This window comes from Sarcophilus harrisii, chromosome 3, assembly GCF_902635505.1.
Source record: "Sarcophilus harrisii chromosome 3, mSarHar1.11, whole genome shotgun sequence".
NCBI classification, from domain to species: domain Eukaryota; kingdom Metazoa; phylum Chordata; class Mammalia; order Dasyuromorphia; family Dasyuridae; genus Sarcophilus; species Sarcophilus harrisii.
The window spans coordinates 436771255-436794174 of NC_045428.1; the positions used below are offsets into that span (position 1 = coordinate 436771255).

General features: G+C 34.3%; 1 protein-coding gene across 1 annotated transcript in view; it reads left to right on the forward strand.

Moving 5' to 3' along the window:
- Positions 1 to 1818: 1818 nt before the first annotated feature.
- Positions 1819 to 22920, forward strand: part of FLT1 (fms related receptor tyrosine kinase 1) — a 172510-nt gene continuing 151408 nt past the window's right edge. Inside the window, exon 1 of the mRNA XM_023499591.2 lies at positions 1819 to 2304. Coding sequence (XP_023355359.1) covers positions 2241 to 2304 — 64 coding nt within the window. The 5' untranslated portion in view covers positions 1819 to 2240. The remainder of the gene's footprint in view (positions 2305 to 22920) is intronic.

The window sequence follows — 22920 nt, forward strand, 5'->3', positions numbered from 1 at the left end:
GGATTAGAGCGTTTTTTTTCTCTGTTGGTTCAATAGGAAAATGTATTACAACTGGCTAATAAATTATTGATAAGTTATGAGACATAGACACATGTATATACAAAATATATGTAAAGGATAGTGACCAGGAGACAGATTTTAAGGAGAAAAAAGTAGAAGGAAAAACGAAAAGAAAATTCTTAAGAGTGGAAAGAAGCAAAAAATCATCCAAAAGTATGGCAATTCCTAACTTCCCCTCCTCTCCTTTCTCTGTCCCACAAGAAAATGGTGAATCCTACGTAGGTAAGTAGTTTTTTGCAAAGCAGATTTCAATTTCATGTAATGATAATTTCTAAGTCCTGTTCCTCTGACATCTTTCTCGGTGACTTTATATCACTGACTGTCACTGTGACTTTGTACTGGTCTTCTGGGAGCAATCCAGCTGTGTTCAGGGGGCAGAGATTTGCTGCTTTATTAGAACCATTATATTCCCATTTATCATAGTCCTCCTTAACTAGAAAAGTTTAATAAGCTTTTTTTTTTTTTTTTTTTTTTTTTTTTTTTTTTTTTTTTTTTTTTTAGCTGAAGAGTATTTCCATAAGGTTTGGGGAAACAAGTGTTCAAAATGCTTGCTGCTTTGGGAATCACAGATGCATAATTTGGGAATATTTTGGAACTGGTGTCATTGCAAATGACCTAGTGTCTTAAACTTAGTTTGACCCATGAATTCCAACAGAATTGAATTATAAGAATAACAAAGGAACTCATCCTGCAAGGAAGGACCTAGGAGAATCTGTCCTTAATCAAGACATTTGATAAAGATAGAGCTACTTGGTTCTTACTTTTTACTATTTACTATTTACAATGATTGTGGCATTTTAGCTTTTTTGAAAGTAGTAGTGCTGGGTTCAGTACACATTTTTGGTCTTGAGGAGACCCAGTCGCTGTCACTGTCTTCTTGGCCCGTGCCTGTTCCCATAGAAAGTGCCCCAACTGCTTGCAATTAACATGTTTGTCTTTTCCTAAAAGTTTGTCCAATCCCAGTCAAAGTATTGGCAGCCAGTTCTCGATCCTGGTTTCATGCCTACAGAGCATGTCACCGTGCAATAGGAAATGATACTTCAGAAAAACTTTAATTTGGATGGAGTAGGAAAGAATGGGGAGTAGAGGGTGAGAGTGGGAAGAAGGCCAATTATTCAATTAAAATGTGCCAAAGATACCCAAGCCTTATGAGGGTAGATTTGAGAGAAAAGGTGGAAGGAGTTTAACACTCATTGCTGGGACCTGAAGGCTGGGAATAAGGCAGTTTGGATTTTCCGAACACAGGAAAGGGCAAGAAAAGTATAAAGGAGGAAGGGGGGTTCGAAGAAACCAAGTGTGAATCGGGCTTCATCTTTGCCATCTCCTCTTTGCAACTTGTCAGCACTGTTCCTAGTAAGTTGGAGATAGAGGGAGGCTGTATGAAATCTCCTGCTCGGGGTGCGACCGGACTGGACCAGACGGGTTGAGATGGGTACGGAGGGCGGGGGAAGGAAAGACCTGGCTCCTTGGGCTGGCTGACTGTTGGGACCGCAGCCACTAACTACTCAACCCTCCTTGCTCTCCCCTTTTCTCCTGTCCTCAAATCTGCTTTCCTCTCCAAGACCTCAGCGAGCAGCAGAAAAGCCGGAAAGTGGGTGCTTCGCTGCAGGTCCCAAGAGGAAGAAAGAGGTGGGTGGGTGGGGGTGTCCTGGAGGCGGATAAAAGGGGGGGGTGGGGGACCCCTTGACGTCACGGGAAGGAGGTGCCCAAGGGAGGAGGGAGATCGAATGGAGGAAAGGTTATAAATCGCCCCCGCCCGCTGCTCCGCTCGGAATTGATGTCCGCAGGAGGCTAAAAGGAGCGCACCCGTCGGACACTCCCTCTTTTCCTCCTTGGCGGCGGCGGAGGCAGCAGCAGCAGCAGCAGCAGCAGCAAAGACTGCCGCGGCGGCAGTAGCTGAGGAGAGCAGCACGGCGTCCTGGGGACTGCAGCAGTGGGCTCCCCGGCACTCAGTAGCAGACTGGAGGCAGGCGCGGGTTTGAGGATTAAAAATTGCATGGTTACGCTTTTTCCGGGCCCGAGCAGCCGCGCTGCATAGCGCGACAGAGAAACCTTGGGGACCAGGAACCGAAGGCACTGGTGGAGTTGAACCAGAGCGCAAGGGGCCCCTCTCAGGCATTTTTTGGCGCCTCTGGGAAAAGAAGCGATAGTCATCTACCCACCTCGCCGCGTCCCTTACCATGTTCAGCTGGGTGGTCACCGGGGCCGCGCTTTCCGTCCTACTGGGCTGTCTGCTTCTCACAGGTAAGAGTTTTCAACCGGCCGCCGTCTGGCGTGCCAAGGGCCATAGTGACAGAGGGCCCGGAGGATGGAGAAGGGAGGGTACATAGAGCCCCAGGGGAAAGGAACTGAAATGAGGAAGACTATTGGAGTTCCAAACCGCTTCCAAGAAAAGACTGGAAGGTGGGGTTGATGAGACGTACAGGGACGGCAGGTGTGGAAATCTGAGAGGCCGCGAGAGAACCGAACGGCAGACAGATTGGGCAGTGACTCAGGGGACGCTTTCATCTCAAAACTACTGAATTTGCGCCTTGATCTTCGCTCCCAGTTGTCTATTGAGCTGGGAGTTGGTGCAAATCATGAATCAAGATTTGGTTGGCTCCGGGTTGGATCCAGCTCTAGAGCTGAGTAGTGAAATTCAGTGGCCAGTCTTACACCGCTTCAAATCACAAGAGTCCCTGCTCCTCCTCTCTCTGTTCTCCACTTGGCTTTTCTCAGCCTTAAGGGGAGCGCACCGGCAAGATGTCCAAATCAGGGAGAGCGAGCTCACTCCGGGTTTAGACTTGGGGTTGCACATAGTACTAGGTTTCGGGCTATATCTGGACTCAGTAGAACTAATCTAGAAAATTTCTCTGTGCTAGATTAGATTGTGTTGGAAGTTTGTACAATGTATGGATCTGGACTAGAAGAGGAAAGAAAGATAGGAACTAACTTCAACAGTTTGCCGGACTCATATTACAGGAGGAGACCCAAGTAGTGTTCCAGAGTATCCAAACAACCCCAAGATCCCATTCTTAGAATTGGCTCAGAGAAGGCAAAAGGTCCCTGTGGTGTCTGTTAACAGACTCTGACAAACCTCAGGAACTTTTACCGAAACTGTTAGTTGTGTCATCATTGAACAGCGGCTGAGTGGGGATGTCTGGAAACAGACCCCAGCGTTTGGAGACCCCAATCTGTTATCTTGGCTCAGGCGGACCGGCCAGTTCTTTCCCAACTGCTGTTTACGAAGGCGACTCAATTCTCATTGTAGTTAAAAACGAAAAGTCCCTTGCAAAATTGATTAACCTTTAGCGCGACAGTCCCAGACTCTGAGATTTTCACTAAACTGGGTTATATATGACCTTGCTTTAATATTTCAGAGATTATCAGTTTCACCGGTGTGGGTACTCCCCCTACTAATGCATTCGGCAATACTTTAGCAAGGTTTCATCAGGGAAAAATAAAATTTTCACTTGGTAGCCAATCTGCTGCTGCTGACATTATCCTAACTGAAGTAAGCTGGTCCTTGAAGGACCTTCCAAACTCAATCTTCTCTAGCTTGGATGAATTCATAGTCTACTACTTATATTCTGCTGGCATAGCTTTCAAGAATTTCAGGGTCACCTCTCATAGCGTCTGTTTGGCAAAAGGATTAGAAGTAAGATTTTAGTGGCCAAGGGAATGAATAGAAATCAATAAAGGGATAGATACCTTCTTAGAAATTAGATGGACAAATTCCTCTTTGAGATGAAATGTGTCTCCAAAACCATTACTGCTAGGAAATTAAAGAAGTCAGGTGATTGGACACCTTGGGATCAAGAATGTAAAGGAAAATTAATGCAATAATTGAAAAGACCAAGATACTCAAGAAAGGATTGACTAGTTTGGAGCATTTGTGCTTTACTTCTCCCTTTCCAACATCTAAAGGGTGAAGGGATTCATTGTTTTTTGTTTCGTTTTGTTTTGTTTTGTGAAAGGTAACGATCTTAAAGACTCCTTTGCTTCGCAGGAAGAAATGGTAAAAATCAATATGAAGCTTCATAGGGAGAGATGTCAGTATAGCAATGTGGCATGGGAAAATGTTCATTAATCTTAGACCCAGCTAGAAGGCAATAACAATTGAATTTTCTCAGTGGGAAGACCAATTAGACTGTCAGTTCTGAGTAACAAGGAATAACTCCAATTAGACTGGTTAAACTATTAAATTCAGTCAAGAATGGTTTGTAAGGTCTAAAAGTGTCATAAAGATTGGGGGAAATCTCAAAATAACTGTAATAAATTGAATGTTTTGTTTTCTACTCCTAGCAACATTTTTTTAAAAAGTTGTCTGCTACATAGGCATCAAATTCTATTTGCACTTATTAATTAATCACTTAGGAATTGATCTTTATGATTTGTGTAGATGTTGGGCAGCATCTCCCGTTAAATTTCACTAGTTTTACTTTAGGTGGTCAGAAATATTGCATCCCTTTCTTGTCTTTAAAAAGAAACATTCATTGAGAAGAATTTGGGGGGAAAAAAGATTGTCATAGTGAGAGACTATAAGAATACCTCTAAGAATAGAAAACCTCTAAAATCCTAATATATTGCTCCCCTGTTCACAAATCTTTTTCAATGATGTGGCTTTTTTCTTTTTAAAAAAATGAGAAATTTTCTTTTTTCTTTTCATTAGCTAAAGGTTCATTTCCTAACCTTTTGGTTACTATACCTGGAAACAAAAAATATAAATATTTTTATTTTAAAGTTAACCTTTTATCACTTTTAAGAAGAAAGATCCTCAAGATGTTTATAGATTTATAGCTATAGGGCATTTAATTGATACTTATTGTCAAATACTAGCATTGAAAAACTAGGTGAAATCCAGTGTGGGCAACTATAATGAACATTCAAGTAAAGGAACTATGTTTTCCAAGTTGAAAGAGAACTAAATATTAGTGTTGGACTAATTTTTGCTTGACTAAATTTTAAGGTAGGAGTCAGTAATTTTTGCTCTGTTTTGTATGTTAATTGTCCTTTGCTTTTCCTCATATACTTATACGGCAACAAAAAAGGAGATCCCTAAAATTTGAACTGAACTCCAAAAACTGCACACAACAGATTGTAGCAACTCAGTATCTTGTAATCTACATTCTTTACAGGTGTTTCATAAAGGTGTGCTTTAATCAATGCATTTTACAATGTCATTACTTCATCCCTCAAACGGAAAGCCCTGGGAAATGTATTTAAGTGCCTTCTTCTTATTAGTTGTACATTTGAGATCTATATTCCAGAGACATGTGTCTATGATATGTATCATTAATCTAAATCATACTTACTCCCATATACTCCCCATACTCCCATACTGCCATATAAAATGTGAGCAGATCTTACTCTACGCTTCACTTTTTGTGCAGATCCAAATAATTGCCATGCAAAAGTGACTGAAACATTTTATTGTTACAAATTCTAACATTAAATAATAGCAATCAAGTTTCTCCTCTAATAGAAAAGCAGCATGTTTTTAAGTATAGACTTTATGTGTATGTGTATATCTGTCTCTGTTTCTGTGTCTGTCCTTTTCACACATGTCCACGTGCATGAGTGTACACACATACATATCTCAGAGATCTGGAATACTTAGGCACATGCCCATATGTAAACTACAGGCAAAGAATTGTTTTGACCATTGTATTTGATTTTTTAAAAGATATCTTAGTTAAGGATTGAGCAGTTGAGACTGCTTCAATAAACTAATTAATTAAACTAGTTTTTTTTTTAAACTAATAGATTATATCTCTGTGAGCAATAAATTTGCTCTTGGTAAGGATGTATTTTTCAAGAGTTGAGCTGTTGGTATTTGTCACGGATTTTCCCCTGCTATTAGTAATTATTTTATTTTGCTTTTCTTGAACTAGTAGAATTCTGTGTCACGTGATGATATTGCTTGGTATCTTTAACTGTCACCAGTCACTGAAAATGTATATGCTTCAACTTTGGGGAAGAGGAGGGAATGGAATAAGAAAAGTTCACATGAAAGTTCACATATACAATCTCAAAATAACTTTCTAATTAGAGTTTCTTTGGGTGGGGTTCAGGGGGACTGAGCCTCTAAAGCCAAGTTTAACCTTCATTGTATGGCTTATCTTATTTTTTAAAAGAGAGTGCTTTGTTCTACCTTACAGTATTAAGGAAACTGTCAAGACATGACTTCATTTATTTTGGGGACACCATTATGAGTGATGAAAATGCCATGTTGGAAAAATGCTTTTTAAATGGACTAAGAAAAGGCTTAAATCAATGTCATAAAGGAAAAGCATTCTAAACCACTGTCGCCTAAATACCAAATTTTTTATCCATTTTTATTGTTTACTTTGGTTTGGACATTTTATATTTGAAAATAGTAAAATTTAATCCTAAAGTTTAAATAGTATGTGGCAAAGTAAGTTTTTCCTCTTAATATGCTTATTTTCTTTTTACATTAGTTGTGTCTGTATATGGGATAAAGATAGAGATGGATAGGAAATGACTTAGTTATGGAATTCAAAATGTAATTCAATAATATTAATGGAAAACACCAATATTATTTGAATACTAATTATAATTTCGGTTTTTCAGTGTATGTGTCACTAAGAAAAAATAACCAAGATTCTATCAGATTTTTTATTTCAACTTAGAAAAAATGTTCATGACTATTGGATATTTTTTGACATTCTGAATATCATGTCTGCTGCTTTCCAGAACAATTGTTCATTCCACACACTCTTGGGTGGCTTGGAAAATGCAAGCTGCTGATGATTAAATTACTGGATTTTATGCCAGGCTAAGAGAGTGAAAGGAAATAAGAGGGATAGGGGTAATTGAGGAAGGACTTGAAAGGAAGGACTCTGGCTCAGTTTGTGGGACTGCAGTGGGGTTTCATTAAGGAAATGGTTCCATTGAGTCTGCTAGAGATAGTGGGTTAGATTTCCTGCATCACAACTGGAAGCAGGAAGAGGGGATACAACAAGACTGCCTGGGGCTTTCCCACTGGGTTTAGGAAATCTGACAAATCAAATGCCATTTCTTCTCAGTCAACTCCTCTGTTGCCACAGTGGATGCTGAAGTTCCCTCACGCCTCTTGGGCGTTTTTCTTCTGGGAAAAATGTCTTTTTGAAGAAGTAAGAATTCCTCACTTGCAGTTACTTAACACATGGAAAAACATGATCAGGGATGACTATTTTTAAGGGTAAAACATTTTTAGGACATTCATAGTAGAAAGAACTCAGGCTTTGGAAATAGGAGACCTGGGTTCAAATCCCAGATTTTCTATTTTAATCTCTCTGTGCCTCAATTTCCTGGTGTGTAAAATGAGAGAGGACAGAAGAGGCTTGTTTGGATTAGATGGGTTAGGGTCCCTTCCAACTCTAAAAATATGATCCCTTTGAATAGTGGTCATAAAGTTGTCATAAGGTAATGCTATGATTATCACAGAAGAAATTACTGTCTCTAGCTTCCAAGGCCAAAAATAAGGTAAGCCCTCAATTAACAGTAGTTTTTGATGCCTTCATTGTTCATGATAACTTTAGAATAGGTAGTTTCAATGAAGGATTTTTTTTTTTGTCAACCAAAGGTTTAGAGATAGGTTGTCATCTTCTGTTCATGAAAAGAAAACATAAGCTTAGAATCCTAAAACCTGGAAGGAAAGAATCTGAGATGTCCAAACACCTCACTTAATAGCTGAAAATTGATGCCCAGAGAAACTATAAGTTGCCCTTAGAACAATGACAGCTCTTGTTTAAATTTATCTTATTAACAACTTTTTTTTTAAAGACCAATAACTTCCAGATTCCAGCATACAACCAGACATTTATTATCCAAATGAAATTGAGTCAGGAAAATAACTGGCATTTCTACAAGAAATCAGTATGTAAGATAGCAGGTACAGTGAAAGAGTTTCTTAAAAATAATAATCTCAGAACCAAATCAGTTCCAATAGAGCAGTAATGAATTGAACCAGCTATACCAGCGAAAGAACTCTGGGAGATGAATATGAACCACAACATAGAATTCCCAATCCCTCTATTTTTGTCCACCTGCATTTTTTATTTCCTTCACAGGTTAATTGTACACTATTTCAAAGTCCGATTCTTTTTGTACAGCAAGATAACTGTATGGACATGTATACATATATTATATTTAACTTATACTTTAATATATTTTACATGTATTGGTCAACCTGCCATCTGGGGAAAGGAGTGGGGGGAAGGAGGGGAAAAATTGGAACAAAGGTTTTGTAATTATCAATGCTGAAAAATTATCCATGTATATATCTTGTAAATAAAAAGCTATAATAAAAAAAATAATAATCTCAATATTAGGATACCTCTGCCTTAGGATACATATCCATGTAGGCAGCTAGATGGAACAATGGATAAGAATGCTAGACCTGGAGTTAAGAAGATTCATCTTCTTGAGTTCAAATCTAGCCTTAGATACTTACTCGCTGTGTGATTCTGAACAAGTCATTTAACCCTGTTTGCCTCAGTTTCCTCATCTGTAAAATGTTCTAGAGAAGGAAATAGCAAATCATTGTCAAGAAAATCCCAAATGGAGTCATGAAGAGTCAGACATAATTGAAAAACGACTCAGTAGCAAAAGCCTTGGGCAGCGTGTGCAAACTGACTGTAAGAGTAGACAGTGATAGTGCATAAAACAATTCTATTTCCCAAAGCTTTGCTACCAGGAAATAATGGGGAAAACCATAATTGGTTTCTATTATTTCCTAAGGTTGAATTGAAAAAGTACACTATTGCACATAGTAAGTGCTACCCCATCTCTGGTAAATTAGTTTATCAGGTAGAATAATGATCATCACAAATTTCTAAAAACTGGAGATTAGTAAAGATCTACTAAGTCAGAGATATAGCATGGCTTAGCTGAAAGAGCAATAGATATGGAGTTGATAGACCTGAATTCTAATTTCAAGCTCTGCTTCTTACTCCACTTGTGTTTGCTAGAAACAAACAAACAAAAGATGAACAAAACCCTTAGCCTCAACTGTAAAATGATAGAGACAAAAAAAAATAATCAAAACTAAATGCAGTAAAATTTTAATGGCCAAACTTGATCTCAGTGGAGAAATATGATTATGCGCTTCCCTCTTTCCTTTGCAGAGGAACAATAAGTGGAACATTGCATGGTCAGATTCATTGATGTGTTTATTAGTTTTCTTGAACTTTTTTTCCTCTTTTATTTTTCATTACTCACCCCAAGGTTTCCACAACTGCAAATGCTCATTTTTTCAATTCAAACATTTTACTGATTTGGCTGTGAGGCAGCAAGATCATGAATAACACTGCCTCTGAAGATTTCCAGATAAGCGTCATACAGAGGATGATGGGAAGGCATGTAGTAGATGTCAATAGGCTACAACGTAAAGCCAAAGAGGAATTTCTAAAGAAAAGGAATTTTGCATGTTATCAAAGAATTATGTGTCAGACAGAGAAGACAGACTTTCATGTAGTTAGAGTGAGGAATAAAGAGCTATAACAAGCACTGGGACCCTCAAGATATTGGGAGAAAAGCTCATGAGGCACTATGGAGAGACATTCTGTAGAAAACTTTTGGGAGTGCATTGTACAAGAGGAGCAGGCGTGGATAAGTTGAAATATGCATTTTGAAAGGAATTCTTGAAATGAAGTGATCAGAGATTTATTTGAATATTTTGGTTTGCAATATCTGATTGGCACAAGGAGACCATATAAAGGATAGTTTCACTGACAGGATTAGGCAGGAGGAATATATTGGGAAATGTAGATCTTATTAATAACCAAAAAAAGATAAGTATTAGACTAAGTAATATTAAAGGTACCCTCCAGATTTACATTTTTAATATTTACATAGCCTATGGCCGTCTCTCATTTGGAAATAATTCAGGCTGGCTAAATAGGGTGACAAAGACAATGTGAGACAAAAATCTAATAGTAATTCTCCTAAACAGAGGATTCATCCCTCATGGGCTTTGAAATAACTCAGGCTTCCTTCCACCAGGTTCCTTTTCAGAATCCTGTTTCCTCTTCTTTAAGGAGCTTTCAGATCTTAGGAGCCCCAAAGGATCCATAGTTCTGTGCAGCTGCTCCTTAATGGGGCAGGGACAGCTGAAAAAGGATTTTGAGACTTTTCTGACCCTGAGTGCAGGTGGTAACTGCGTGAATCAGCAGACTACTAAAATATACCTCCAAGGAAGAGAAAGGGAGGAAATGTGTTTCAAGGAAATCTTGAATGGGGAAGAGATAGTGGAGTGCATGAGGAGAGAAAAGCAGGGAATGAAGGAACAATGGTCTGCTCTTCGCTAAGAATTCTAAACTCTATTAACTTTGGATAGATAACTAAATAAATCTACACATATATGTAAGTGTGTATATTTGAATACGTGTATGTATATATGTACATATATATAATGTATATATACATATACATGTGTTAATAACTTTTTGAATATAATTGGCTTCCCTTATAATCCTATATATTTTATACACTAAAAATATTATTTTGAGATGGGATCCATAAGCTTTACCTGAGTGTTAAATTTATCCACTATACAAAAAAAGATTAAGAATCCCTGTTTTAGACCAAATGAGAATTTTTAATTCTGAATGAAAGCTTTAATTTTCCCAGACTGAAAGAGGTAAGTGTACTAAGCACTAAGAAGATGTTATTTTTTAGTACAGAACAGTAATAAGCTTCCATTTGATTTTGTGATCAGTGACAGCAGCTATCATCATTATCATCATGATCATCATCAAAAATAAATCTGGTTAGCACTAATTTTCCCATGGTCTGAGCTTACTTCAAAATTTTCTTTTATTCCATGTTAGAGAACCTATATGTTAACTAGAGAAGGCTAAATTGGTACCTAACATCCACTTGTGTTTTCTGCCATTTACAATGAGATATTTTTCAAGTTTAAAATATAGTCACATTTATTAGAATCCATGGAAGATATATAGTATGCCACCTGTAAAGTAATTTCATCTTCTGCATCTAGGAAACATGAAGAGAATAGAATTTTTCTGGTTGTATTGTTAGATAGCCCATTGGCATTGGAGAGATTATTTGGAATTGCAGTTTTCCTTTTTTAAATTGACGTTGGAATAATTGTAACTATGTATGAACACTTGGAAAGAGAGGAAAATATTTGAGAAGATTACAAACAAACAAGTATGATCATCTATAATGAATTTTATTATTTTCTACTTGGGATATGTGGATAACTTTTTTTGACAACTAAAAGCTGATGCTAGATTAGAATTTTTGTCCTTTGTAATTCTTTGGAAACTTCTACAGTTTAATAAATTATCCATTGGGAATTTTAATTTAATTAGAAATTTGGAAAAAAATATTTAGGCATTTAATATTTGCATCAGCCTTGATCTTAGTTTTAAGTCATGAACCAAGTCGCAATTTGAATGAATGTGAAAATTACTTTGTTTTAAGTACCTGATTGTCTCATTTATCCCTAAAACCTCAAATGAAAAAGATCTTCTGCAAAATGTCTGACATATAGGGGTATTTTTTTAAAAAATCTGTGAAAATTTCACGATATGCTTAATTTAAATGGCAATACTTAGAAGGGATATTAAGACTGAAGTTCAATTAATCTATATTTATTTACAAGTTATTCTAGGGGTAAATTTCCAGGACTCACGATGAAAAGGCTTTTTTGTGTTTTTTGTTTGTTTTCAGTTTTTTTTTAAATATGCATTTCCTCTTCAATGTTAAATGATCTACAGGTGTGACTGAATCAATCCATAACTTAGTTAACAATGTAACTTAATAGCTTAAGTTTAACATTAGTAAGAGAGGTTTCTCTTAAGATATACCTTTGATTAAATTATTTTAGAATATTGTACCTCCCTATGTGATTTCACATTGATTAAAAATGTAGTATATTCAACCTAAATTTTTCACTTTATTATTTAACACTTTTTAGTTTGCCATGTATAGCTAACTGGTATGGCAATCAGCTGCTCTAGTCATATTTGTTTTCTGATATGAAATTTACTCTGGTTAGCATAAATTGGCCAACAATTGATACCTGACTAATTTGCATTTAGTTTAGATGAAAGCTTAGTGTGTTTCCTTAACTTTCATTTCTGTGTTGCTTGGCAAATCCACTGGCTACTTATACCTCATTGATTGTTTAAATACTGTAGAATGTGCTGAACCTTAGGAGTTTAGAAATGTTCTGAAGTTTCAGGGATCCCTGGGGGTATACTACAGCCCATCATGATTCTAGAATAATTGTGTAAGAATCAATACTTATCAAAAAGGGTGGGATCCCCAGGAGGAACCTGGGTGGCAGTAATAAATCCCAGGATGTGTTCTTTTTTCTCCTTGAGGTTTCCCACTGGGCACTTTTATACCTTGAGTAATCCTGTCCCTGTTCTGCTGAACCATTAATTTGATTCTAAGATATTAGTCTGTGAGTCATAGTGTTTTGAACTGGAAAGGAGCTTGTAGTACAACCCCCACATTTTATAGATGTACAGCCTGAGGCTCAGAGAAGTTGATTTACCCAGGAGCACAGTCATAGAATTGAGATATGAACTCTGACCCTTTTGAGTCTAAATCTAAATTTACCCCTCCTTTTGCTTTGCTGCACTGCTCTGATTCTTTAGCCGTTAAATCTTTTCTCCTACCCTGAATTCTAATGAAAATCTTTATTTTAAAATTAGTGCATTAAAATGTACAAAATAGTGATGAGTCAATCTGATGAGATGCACCCTGGCATAGTCCTAGAGAGCTGGTCTTGTCAGGAGGACCTGGGTTCAAAACCTGTCTTTGTTTTTGTAACATTACAGTGTCACAGGCAACTGAAACTCTAGTTATAGAACGTTATGACTCGACATTGGCAAAGGGAGCTTTTGTGCAGGATCTTATCTATTGTGATTAAATTAAAAAAAAGGTCAATCTGATGGGAATTATTGATGGCTAATTTTGATTCTGACATTTATTAACAGCTATGGCAAATCACAACTTTTTCAGTCTCATAAAATGGTGATAATAGCTGACTTGCCTCAAAGGATAGTGATGAGGAAAGTGTTTCATGAATCTTAAAGCATTATATCAAAGAGATTGAGTGTTTTCAAGGTGAGAGTCTTCACAAGATGCTAAAGTCTGGCTGTGGTTCACAACCAGCCATTCTCTTCTTGGCTAAAAAGTGATGATTGAAGAGGATGGTATCATGTAAAGGCAGGGAGAAAGTGAATAGAGAAGAGATGGGAACAGTCTCCCTAAAGGATAACATATCAAAGTTTTGTACCTTTTTTCTAATTTTTTTTATTTAACTCTTCATCAGAAGTTTAAATTGCTCATCTCTACCTCTAATTTTCATACACAAAAGCACAAAATAACTAGGATCAGGTATCCAGGAGGTTTAGAAGGGTTGGGTTTTTTGTTTGCTTTGGGTTTTACCTCCCAAAAGCAACTGAATGTGAATATGGATGCCTATGGTGCTTTACTTTTTATAAGGAGCTTGTAAACCAAAAAAGTTTGAGTAGGAAAAGAAACTAATGAAGTTTTTTTCTTATTTTAAAAACTAGAGATGAAAGAGATGTCAAAAAGGCAGGAGTTATTAGACAAGTATAAAGAAAAAACTAACATAAAGGTAAAACTATACTGAAAAAGGTATGGAAGAGAAGAATAAAGAATTTAAAGCCATAAGTAGTTCAATGAAGGTGTAGAAGAAAATTCAGAGTTCTAAAGAGATAAAGTAAAGACAAAATGAAAAGTGAAAAAAAAAGGGATTGTGGACCACTAAAGAACATAGTAGAAAGCAGAAGCAAGAGCTGATTGAGCATAAGGAAAAGTGGCCACAAAGGTAAGTAAGAGGAAAGAGTCTAGGAAGTTATGTCTGTATATTGTATTTAACATATACTTTAACATATTTAACATGTATGGGTCTACCTGCCATCTAGAGGAGGGGAAAAGTTGGAACAGAAGGTTTTGCAAGAGTCAATGCTGAAAATTTACCCATGCATATATCTTGTAAATAAAAAGCGATAATATAAAAAAGGAAGTTATGTCTGCTTAAATGGCTATACTTGGGATCAGATCTTAATCCATTTCTAATTAATCACTACTGTGTTTTATAATTTCTGAAATTTTTTTTCCTAAACAGAATAATTGAAATTGATTAAGAAATGTAAAAAGTTCAGGCTAAGGGCCCTGCATAGGTTAATTATTTGGGAGTATTCATACTTCCAGACTATCAACGCTTTCAAATGATCTTAGACATTTTTTTCAGGAAAGATCTATCATTATATGATAAATTGTACAGACTGCAATAATTCAGCATATCAGCACTCTAGAAAATAACATTTATGATGTGAACATAATTCCTCTAATGGATATGAGTAGAAGAATGCTTGTAAAATCTTAGAAAGGCGCCTCAATTAAAATATGTACAACTCAAGGGAGCCTAGAGAACATATTAAAATCATAGGAATCCAGTATAGAGGAGACCTGTTTGGTCAGCAGGCATATTACTCTCCAAAGTATATGCAAGGAAAATCAATTCATTTTAGCCTGTTAAGTTCAAAACAAAATTAATTTGACAATAGAAAACACAATGGTCTAGTAGTGTTTAATGAGCCTTAAAATGTATGCAAACACAGCATTCAGGAAAGGATTCCCTGTGATGGATAGCTTTATTGCTGAGGGTTGGCAACCTAAAGCCCAAAGGTCAGAGGCTTTGAATATCTCATTTGTGGCAAAGATAGTAAGGTCTTTCTTAATTTACCACCATTAGTATCTAGATTAAAGACATCTCCAAAGGACAGGTTCAAGTACTACAGAAAGATCTCTTCTTTATAGATTAAACTAATAAATATAGAGGAAAAAACAGATGAAAAACAAGAATTTTATTGTTCTCAGATGCCTAGTTAAATATTTCTAATACAAATTCTTGTCTAAAAACAAAGCAAAACCTCATCTTGGCATTATGAGATGACTTATTTTAAAAAACCAACCTTTTAGCTGAAGAATTAGGTGAAAACTAAAATCTGAAAAGTAAAGATAAAACTTTTCAGAATACAAAAATGGCAATAGTTGTAATGTATATTGCATATATTATATATTGCCTGATAATATATAATATATGTAATATTTATATAATCACTACTCTTGTATTTAGAATTTAAAAACAGTCATGAAGATTTTTTTTACTGTGCTAATTACTAAAGCATCAAGCCTATACACTAGAAAAATTAATGTTCATTTTAAAAAAATACACTTTAAGTAAGTTATTTATATAGTTTCCAAATGCTGTATGTGCAACCTTGTTACTATCCAGGGGTCATTATTTACTGAAATGTTGCTTCTGTTCTATTAGACAGCTAGTTTTCAGTTTTTCTTATAACAGAGTTCAATAGACATTCATAAAGCATAATCTGAAAATGATTCATGTATCTATTTGAATAATAGTGTAATACGATTGGCATTGATCAGTCAGATTCTCACTCAGTGGGAAATGGCCCTTCAATTCAGCAATTAATACAATGTTAATATAGTGGCCAATATTACTAATTTTTCCTAATAAATAGAGAAATTAAAGAAATAGCCCTTCTAGAGACAAAATTTCTTTTAAGCATATTTATAGGACTAATGACAATTTTTCCCCTTATCTCCCTATAAATAACTAGCTGAAGGATCTACCAGATTTCTATACCCAACACTTTATAAATTGTATGTTGCATCTCTTATCAACCAATTCTTTGACTTTCAGGTAATTCGGATAACTTGGAATATTATATGACAAATTGGAATGTCATGTTATTAAACAGCTCTGTGAAGAATGTTAATTCTTTTTAATCTCTCCAGTAAAGATTGGTCTGGGCATTGGATGGGCGAAGGATATTTTTAGGGGAAGGTAGCAACACCTTGTTGGCAGGAGATTTCTCATTGACCAAACTTATTAATTGAGGTTGTCACATGAAAAGAAGCTGCGCATGGATATAGGTCATTGTAAGGGTAGACTCTTTAAGGTCACTTGGTGACAGGCAAAATGATAAATGTATATGCCCTGTTAAACTATGACCCTTTAGAGAAGCCAGGGGCAAGTAAAATGCAGCATAGAGAGGCCCACTGAAGATGTAGTCCCCTTATAAATATTGACAGTAAGAATTTCTGTGTTGTCTTAATTTTCCTGGTAAATATTCAAACTATACAGAAATTTCCTTTAAATTACTTTTGTAAGTTAAAGGAAAATGAATTAAGATAATGACCCAATAAATATACGTTATGCAAAAGTTTTAGCTTTTTCCATACAAAGTTCTCTGTGGTGTTGAGACAGTCATCTATTATATGTACTATGAATGCTTTCATTGGTTCCATTGTTGAATATAATCTAAAATATGTGGTTTATATCAAGTCATTTAAAAATAATAAGGCTCCAGTGGAATTGTTTACATTTTTTTTTTGTGGTTAAGTGTTAATTGCTTGTTTGAAATACTTAAAGAAGTTAGTGACTTCTAAATTCACAAGTCTGAATTCTAGACAATAGTTGCTGAAATCCTTTCAATGTGTTTAGGACTGGAAGTATCATATTCTAGATATAATGAAACTGGAACTTTTTATAATAGTTTTGTTAAAACAAGTAAACAATTTCCATTTTTATAAGTTCAGAGAAAGGCTGGAATAAGTATCTTCTAAGTCCAGTTTTCAAACTGATTTTCTGCTGTAAAGTAGTGATTCCAGCATAGTAAAAAGATATATAATAAAATGAAAATCCTTCTGATATTAAACATACCAATATATATTTCAAGTCTGAATTCCTGTGCTGGACAGCTACTTGAATATTTCTGCTCTACTGGCTGGATAGGAATGAAGATCAATTACCTAGTTTAATCTCAGATAGTTTACAATCTAAGTTTGCTGTCTTAAAGTTGCAAATAATCTTATCTGTACAAGAGATTAGTTAGCACTGAATCAGAACTTCATGCTATCTTAATGCACGGGGTGATTTCTCAATCTTGGCATAACAAGAACTTTCTTCACACTCTGCCCCAGCTGAAAGAAAAATGTGATAAAAAAAAATCTAATTCTATTGTTTAAAAAATTGTTTTGAAGTTTTCAGAAAAACAAAATTGTGTGTACAAACACACAATCATTATCACTTTTGTAATTTCTTCCCATGGAGACAAAAGTTTTGGAAACAGAAAAAATTAATATTTTTTCAGTTGATATCATGGTTAGTTTTAGTAGCTACTTTAAGTGCTCTAAGACTCAAGTTGTTCTATTATCATTCAACTTTGTATAGCTTTGACATCTGCTATTTAATCTTTAAGAAAAACAGAAAATGAACCTTTCAATATCCTTACCCCGTTAAAAAAGGAAAATAGAATACTTGTCCCTATTACATGATTGGGAATGTTTTTTTTAAGTTTAGCCAGTAGAATTAAACAGTGAAGAAGAAATGGTTTTATTAACTTCAATTTAAAGACCCCCAACAATTTGAGTCTGGCTAACCATATACTTTGTATTGGCAGATGAATATATAATTAATAATCATAATACTAATAGATTATTATTAATTTATTATATAAGAATTATAATGTGTGATAGTTATATAATTGTGCAATACATAATAAAAATAATAAATCAATATATAATTAAAATAAACCACATAATCCAATGATCTATATGGCCATGTTTATTCATAAATGTTTTTGAACTTGGTTTCTAATTTTACAATAAATAATATAAAATAATTTAAAATATTTTTTAAAAATTTAAAATTTTTTAAATTTGAAATATTTTAAAATAAATCATTAAATTAATCATAGAATAATAAAATGTAAGAGTTGTAAAGAAGCTCTGGCAATTATCTATGTAAGTGGTTCTCATTTAGTAATTTGTGAATTCTTGAGGGTCTGAGACAATGGTCCAAAGGATCCAAACTGGAAATTCTCTATTGGTGCCTTAAATAGTAAATAACTACCCAATTATATTACATATATTCTTTCTCTGTGACAACAAACTGTGTACATATTAGAAATATTAAGTGTTTTTATACAGTAGTTTAAAACTATCATGATCAAGTATGCAACAATTTTGATACTTGTGCAGTGATTACTGCATTAACTCTGCTTCTAAATGCATTGTGTTCTTATAATTTCTCAACATGTCATCAAATTGTTTGCAAGATGCCACAAGGGTTTGACATTAAATTCCCAACATCTGATACAATGAAAATTGCATACTCACATTTATGTTCTGCATACTACAGCTTTTTCCTTTTCTGTATTATCCTTTAATTGTGTGCCCACTAACTGTAAATTCACATGACTAAGATATCATAGTCTACATTCTTGCAGTGCAAATGTTAAGTTGATTGAAAATCATGATTACTAGAACTATACATTATAAGTCATTTTGAAACTATCATAGACCATCATAAATATTCTGCAGAAACAAATCTTTTATTGCCTCTCATTGCAATATTAAAAAACTTTCCATTTTAACTTGTTTTCCAATTTTTTTTTACTTTTCTATTGATTGATTTTCAAATGAATTGGTTAGTTGTTCAGTAGAATTTCTGTGAGAGTGATGCTGGTTTGGCAGAAGAAAACAATGTCATACCTAACAATTTCCTTACAAAGGTTAGTTTATATGTAGAAGTAATACATTTATCATTTAATGCAATATTTGTCATTAGTCAGTAGGGAAAAAAATATTTCATATCATACCTAGCTATTCACTTTTGTCAATTAGTTGTCTAAATTTTTTAATGAATTTTTTGTCTCAAAAAATAACATAAAATTCTCTTATCATTTCTCACATATTTATATGAGAGAATGTCTTCATTTTATTTTTGTTTCATATCAAAATATAGAAATAAAGTTGATTTGGAACCACGTTTAAGACTGTCAAATATTAGAAACTCTTGTTCATTTAAAAAGTCCAACAATGAAATTGTTTACATAAGATTACTATATTAACTTGTATTATGTAACCATGATTTACTTATAACTTATTTCATTTAAAATGTTATTTGATATTTTACATTATTGCACATATACAAACTATATCAGATTGCTGGCTATCTTGGGAAAAGGGGGAAGAGAAGGAGGGAGAGAGAAAAACTTGGGACTCCAAATCTTTCAAAAATGAATGTTGAAAATTCTCTTTATATGTGATAGGAATAAATAAAATACTATTAAAAATAAAATGTTATTTATATTCAACAAGAAACAATTATAAGATAAAGAAACTTAATATGAAGTCTTGCAAATAATAGAAAGCATATGAGATTTTACTGTATTACTTTTAATTCTTACAGAATGTCCCAAATAAAAATTCATAATAATAGCATAATTAAAGTTTTATAATTTTATATTTAGAGTTTTAATAATTTTAGGTAAGATAAAATTTTATATTTTATAATTATATAATGTAATTTTGTATTTGGTGCTTTGGAGGGCAAACGTTATCACTGCAGTAAGCATTTAATGAATAAATCTAAAAGAATGTTATGAATAGTGTCTTAATCTTGGGATTCACAATAGGTTTTTTCCTGTTATTATTGTTGAAATGGTTCATAAACAAAAACCATTGGTAAACAATTGATTTAAAAAAAAACACAAAGCTTAGAAATGTTAAGTTGGACATGTCCACTTGGTAAATATAGTTGATAGACTTGGAAGTCTGACCTCAGACATTTACTTAGCAGTGTGACTTGGGCAAGTGACTTAATGTCTCTCAGCCTCAATTTCCTCATTGGTAAAATAGGGATAATGATAGCATTCACAGGGTTGTTGTGAAATAGTATATTTAAAGTGCTTTCCAAACCTTATAGCACTCTATAAATACTAGCTATCATTAAACCTGTCCAAGGTAACAGGTTATGTTAACGATAATGAGGACTTAAACTCTTATGACTCAAAATCAAATTAATAAAAATGTAGCTTGTGTTTTACAATTTGTATTTGTGGATTATCTTTTTCTTGCATTGGAAATTTACTTCATTATTTTCCACTGAAATGAAAGCTTTGGTATAATTTTAGCTAAAGAAGGTTACTAAGGTCTTAATGGAGCCTAGCAGGCACTGACTTTTTTCATAGCTATCATAGTTAGCTTAATAAAATGACCTAGATGAGGGTCTTCAGATTTCTGGGTAGTTTCTTTATGAAGGATGTATAATAGAACATGGACAAGAATCTCACAAGAGCATAAAGCATGGATGGCTTGTGATCTGTACTTGTGGAGGAAAGAATAACTCCTATTTGTAGAGAACATTTTAAAATTTTCAGTATTTTTCTTACAACAATCTTGTAAGGGTGATAGTGCGAGTATTATTTTATACTCATTTTACGATTGAGGAAACTGAAGTTCTTAGAATTTAATTGATTTGCCCATGATAACAGAGCTAATAAGTGTTCGAGGTAGGATTGAAATTCAACACTATATCCACCAATCCACAATGGCACAGATTTACTGAGGCATTTAAGTATCCTGTTAGCCTGGAAGAACCTTAGAATGGAAATTAATTCTTCCTCTTTCATTTTGTTTAGTTGTAAGCATAAGTTCAGACACTGTTCTTGGACATCACTCACTGCATCTATTTACATAATACATAATTGGAAAAAGAAAAAGAAATGAGAAGTGGAAACTCAAAGTAATTTCTGGATAGCTTCTTTAAAAAAAAAAAGTCTGTGATTAGCAACTGAAGAAATGTTCATCAATTGGGGAATAGTTGAACAAGTTATGTGACAAAATATTATTGTGCTGTGAGAAATTATGAAAGGCATAGTTTTAGAAAAGCCTAAGAAGACTTAAATGAACTGATACAAAGTGATGTGAGCAGAACCAGGAATATAATTTAAGTAGAAACAGTAATATTGAAAAATATGTTATCCACCTATATAGAGAAAACTAATGGAATCAAAATAGAGATTGAAGCATATTTTTCTTTTTTTCTTGTCCTCTTCTCAAACATTTCTAATACAGAAATATGTTTTTCATGCCTTCATATGTAAAATGGATAACTGTGCCTTCTTAATGCATAGTGGAAGGTTAAAATTGAAAGTAAATAAAATATTTTAAAAGGAAGAACAAAAATGGTCAGGCAACCTTCAACTCCATAAACATTTATTGAAAAAAATCATGCAAAGACAACTTTAAAATAAGCAAGTGAAGAAACAAAAAGTAATAGCATAGTAGCATAGAAAGCATAGAATATTTGGTCTCTTCAAAAATGGCTGAAGAGTAAAGTTTTTTTTTTCTTTTGCCACTCAGAAAACTGAACTACACAAAATGCAGTGTGATATAAAGGAAACACAATTAGATTAGAAATCAGAAGACTTGGAGTTCCAATGCTGAATTTATTGTTTACTACCTGTCTGACTTGGGGCAAGACTCTGGGTCTCAGTTTCCCCATATGTAAGGTGAAAAAGATTTATTTTATTTTTTAAAATTCCCGAGATCATTATTATGGCCCAATATGGTTTTAGTGACTTTCTTAACAGTAACAAAAACAATAGTTTCCAGACAGACTATTTTATAGGAGGGGGAGGGAAGAAAGCTATTCTTTTATTCAGAAACCTCAGACTGCTGAAGTAGAAGAGTGGAAAATTCCCATCTGTCCTAAAGCTCCACAGTGGGGTAATTACTTCTAAACTTCATGTGAGATTTATTTTTGGAAATCACCTCCTGATAATGTTAGAATAAGGAAGTGGGAGTCAGTGAACAAAGAAAAAAAATTAGGTTAAATAAAGGTTATGTAAATCCTAATCCAAGGTATATCCCTTTTCAATACTTCAGTTTAATTCAGCAAAGATTTATTGTGTTTCCTTTGTGTAAGGTCTCATGTTGGGCAAAGGAGAGTCAACGATAAAATATAATTTTCGTTTTACATGAATCAATGAGGGAATGAACATTAAATGCTTCTTGTTTGCAAAGTATTAGGGATAATACATACTCACATGTTAATAGGGTGACATGATATAAGGAAAATTGAGATTAAAAAATAGTAACAATTAAAATGAAGGGGAACTATGGAAGGTTTCACAGAGGAAAGGGGTGATTAAGTTAGACTTCAAAAGAAGACAGCATTTTTTGTGAGAGGAATACGAGGAGGGTGTACATTTGAAGGAAGTTGTGTATGTATGACTATGCAAATAGGAGATAGAGTGTTGAGTTTGGGAAACAGCTAGTAACACAGTTTGGCTAGAGGGTAGTATTGGTAGAGGAGAGCAATTGAATAAAGGCTGATTAACTAACTTTCAGGAGGTGCTATAGCCAACAGTCTGATTATTTAGTAGTACTTTCCAAAAGTTACACTCCATAAACAGATGAGATGTTTGTGATGAGATGATGAGAATTTAAGGTTATCTTCATATTATGGTGAGATATTAGGGTAGGATGTTAATGGAAATTAGTAACTTAATATTGTGAAAAATAAACTTAGCCCTAAAGTCAGGAGGACCTGAATTCAAATCTGGCCTCAGACACTTAACATTTCCTAGCTGTGAGACCCTGGGCAAGTCACTTAATCCCAATTGCCTCAGCAAAAAAAAATAAAAATAAAAATAAATAAATAAACTTAATCATTAAGATATTCTCTTGATGCATAGACTTAATCACTATAATATGTAGATAGGAGTATTATGGCATTTAGAGAATTAATAATTTTTATGTATGTAGATAAGATAAAGAGAAGAATATGAAGAGGTAAAATCTTACATTTTTGTTTCACAGACCTATAATCCAGCATTAAATTTGCTACCTTCCTCTTCTACCATCTGTCATAATGTATGAGTTGATGTATTAAGGTAAAAAAAAAATTCTTCTCCTAAAGTGGGGTCAACATATATAGTGCTTTCTCACTCCACCATTATTTTCTGGATCTATAGTTATTGAGTA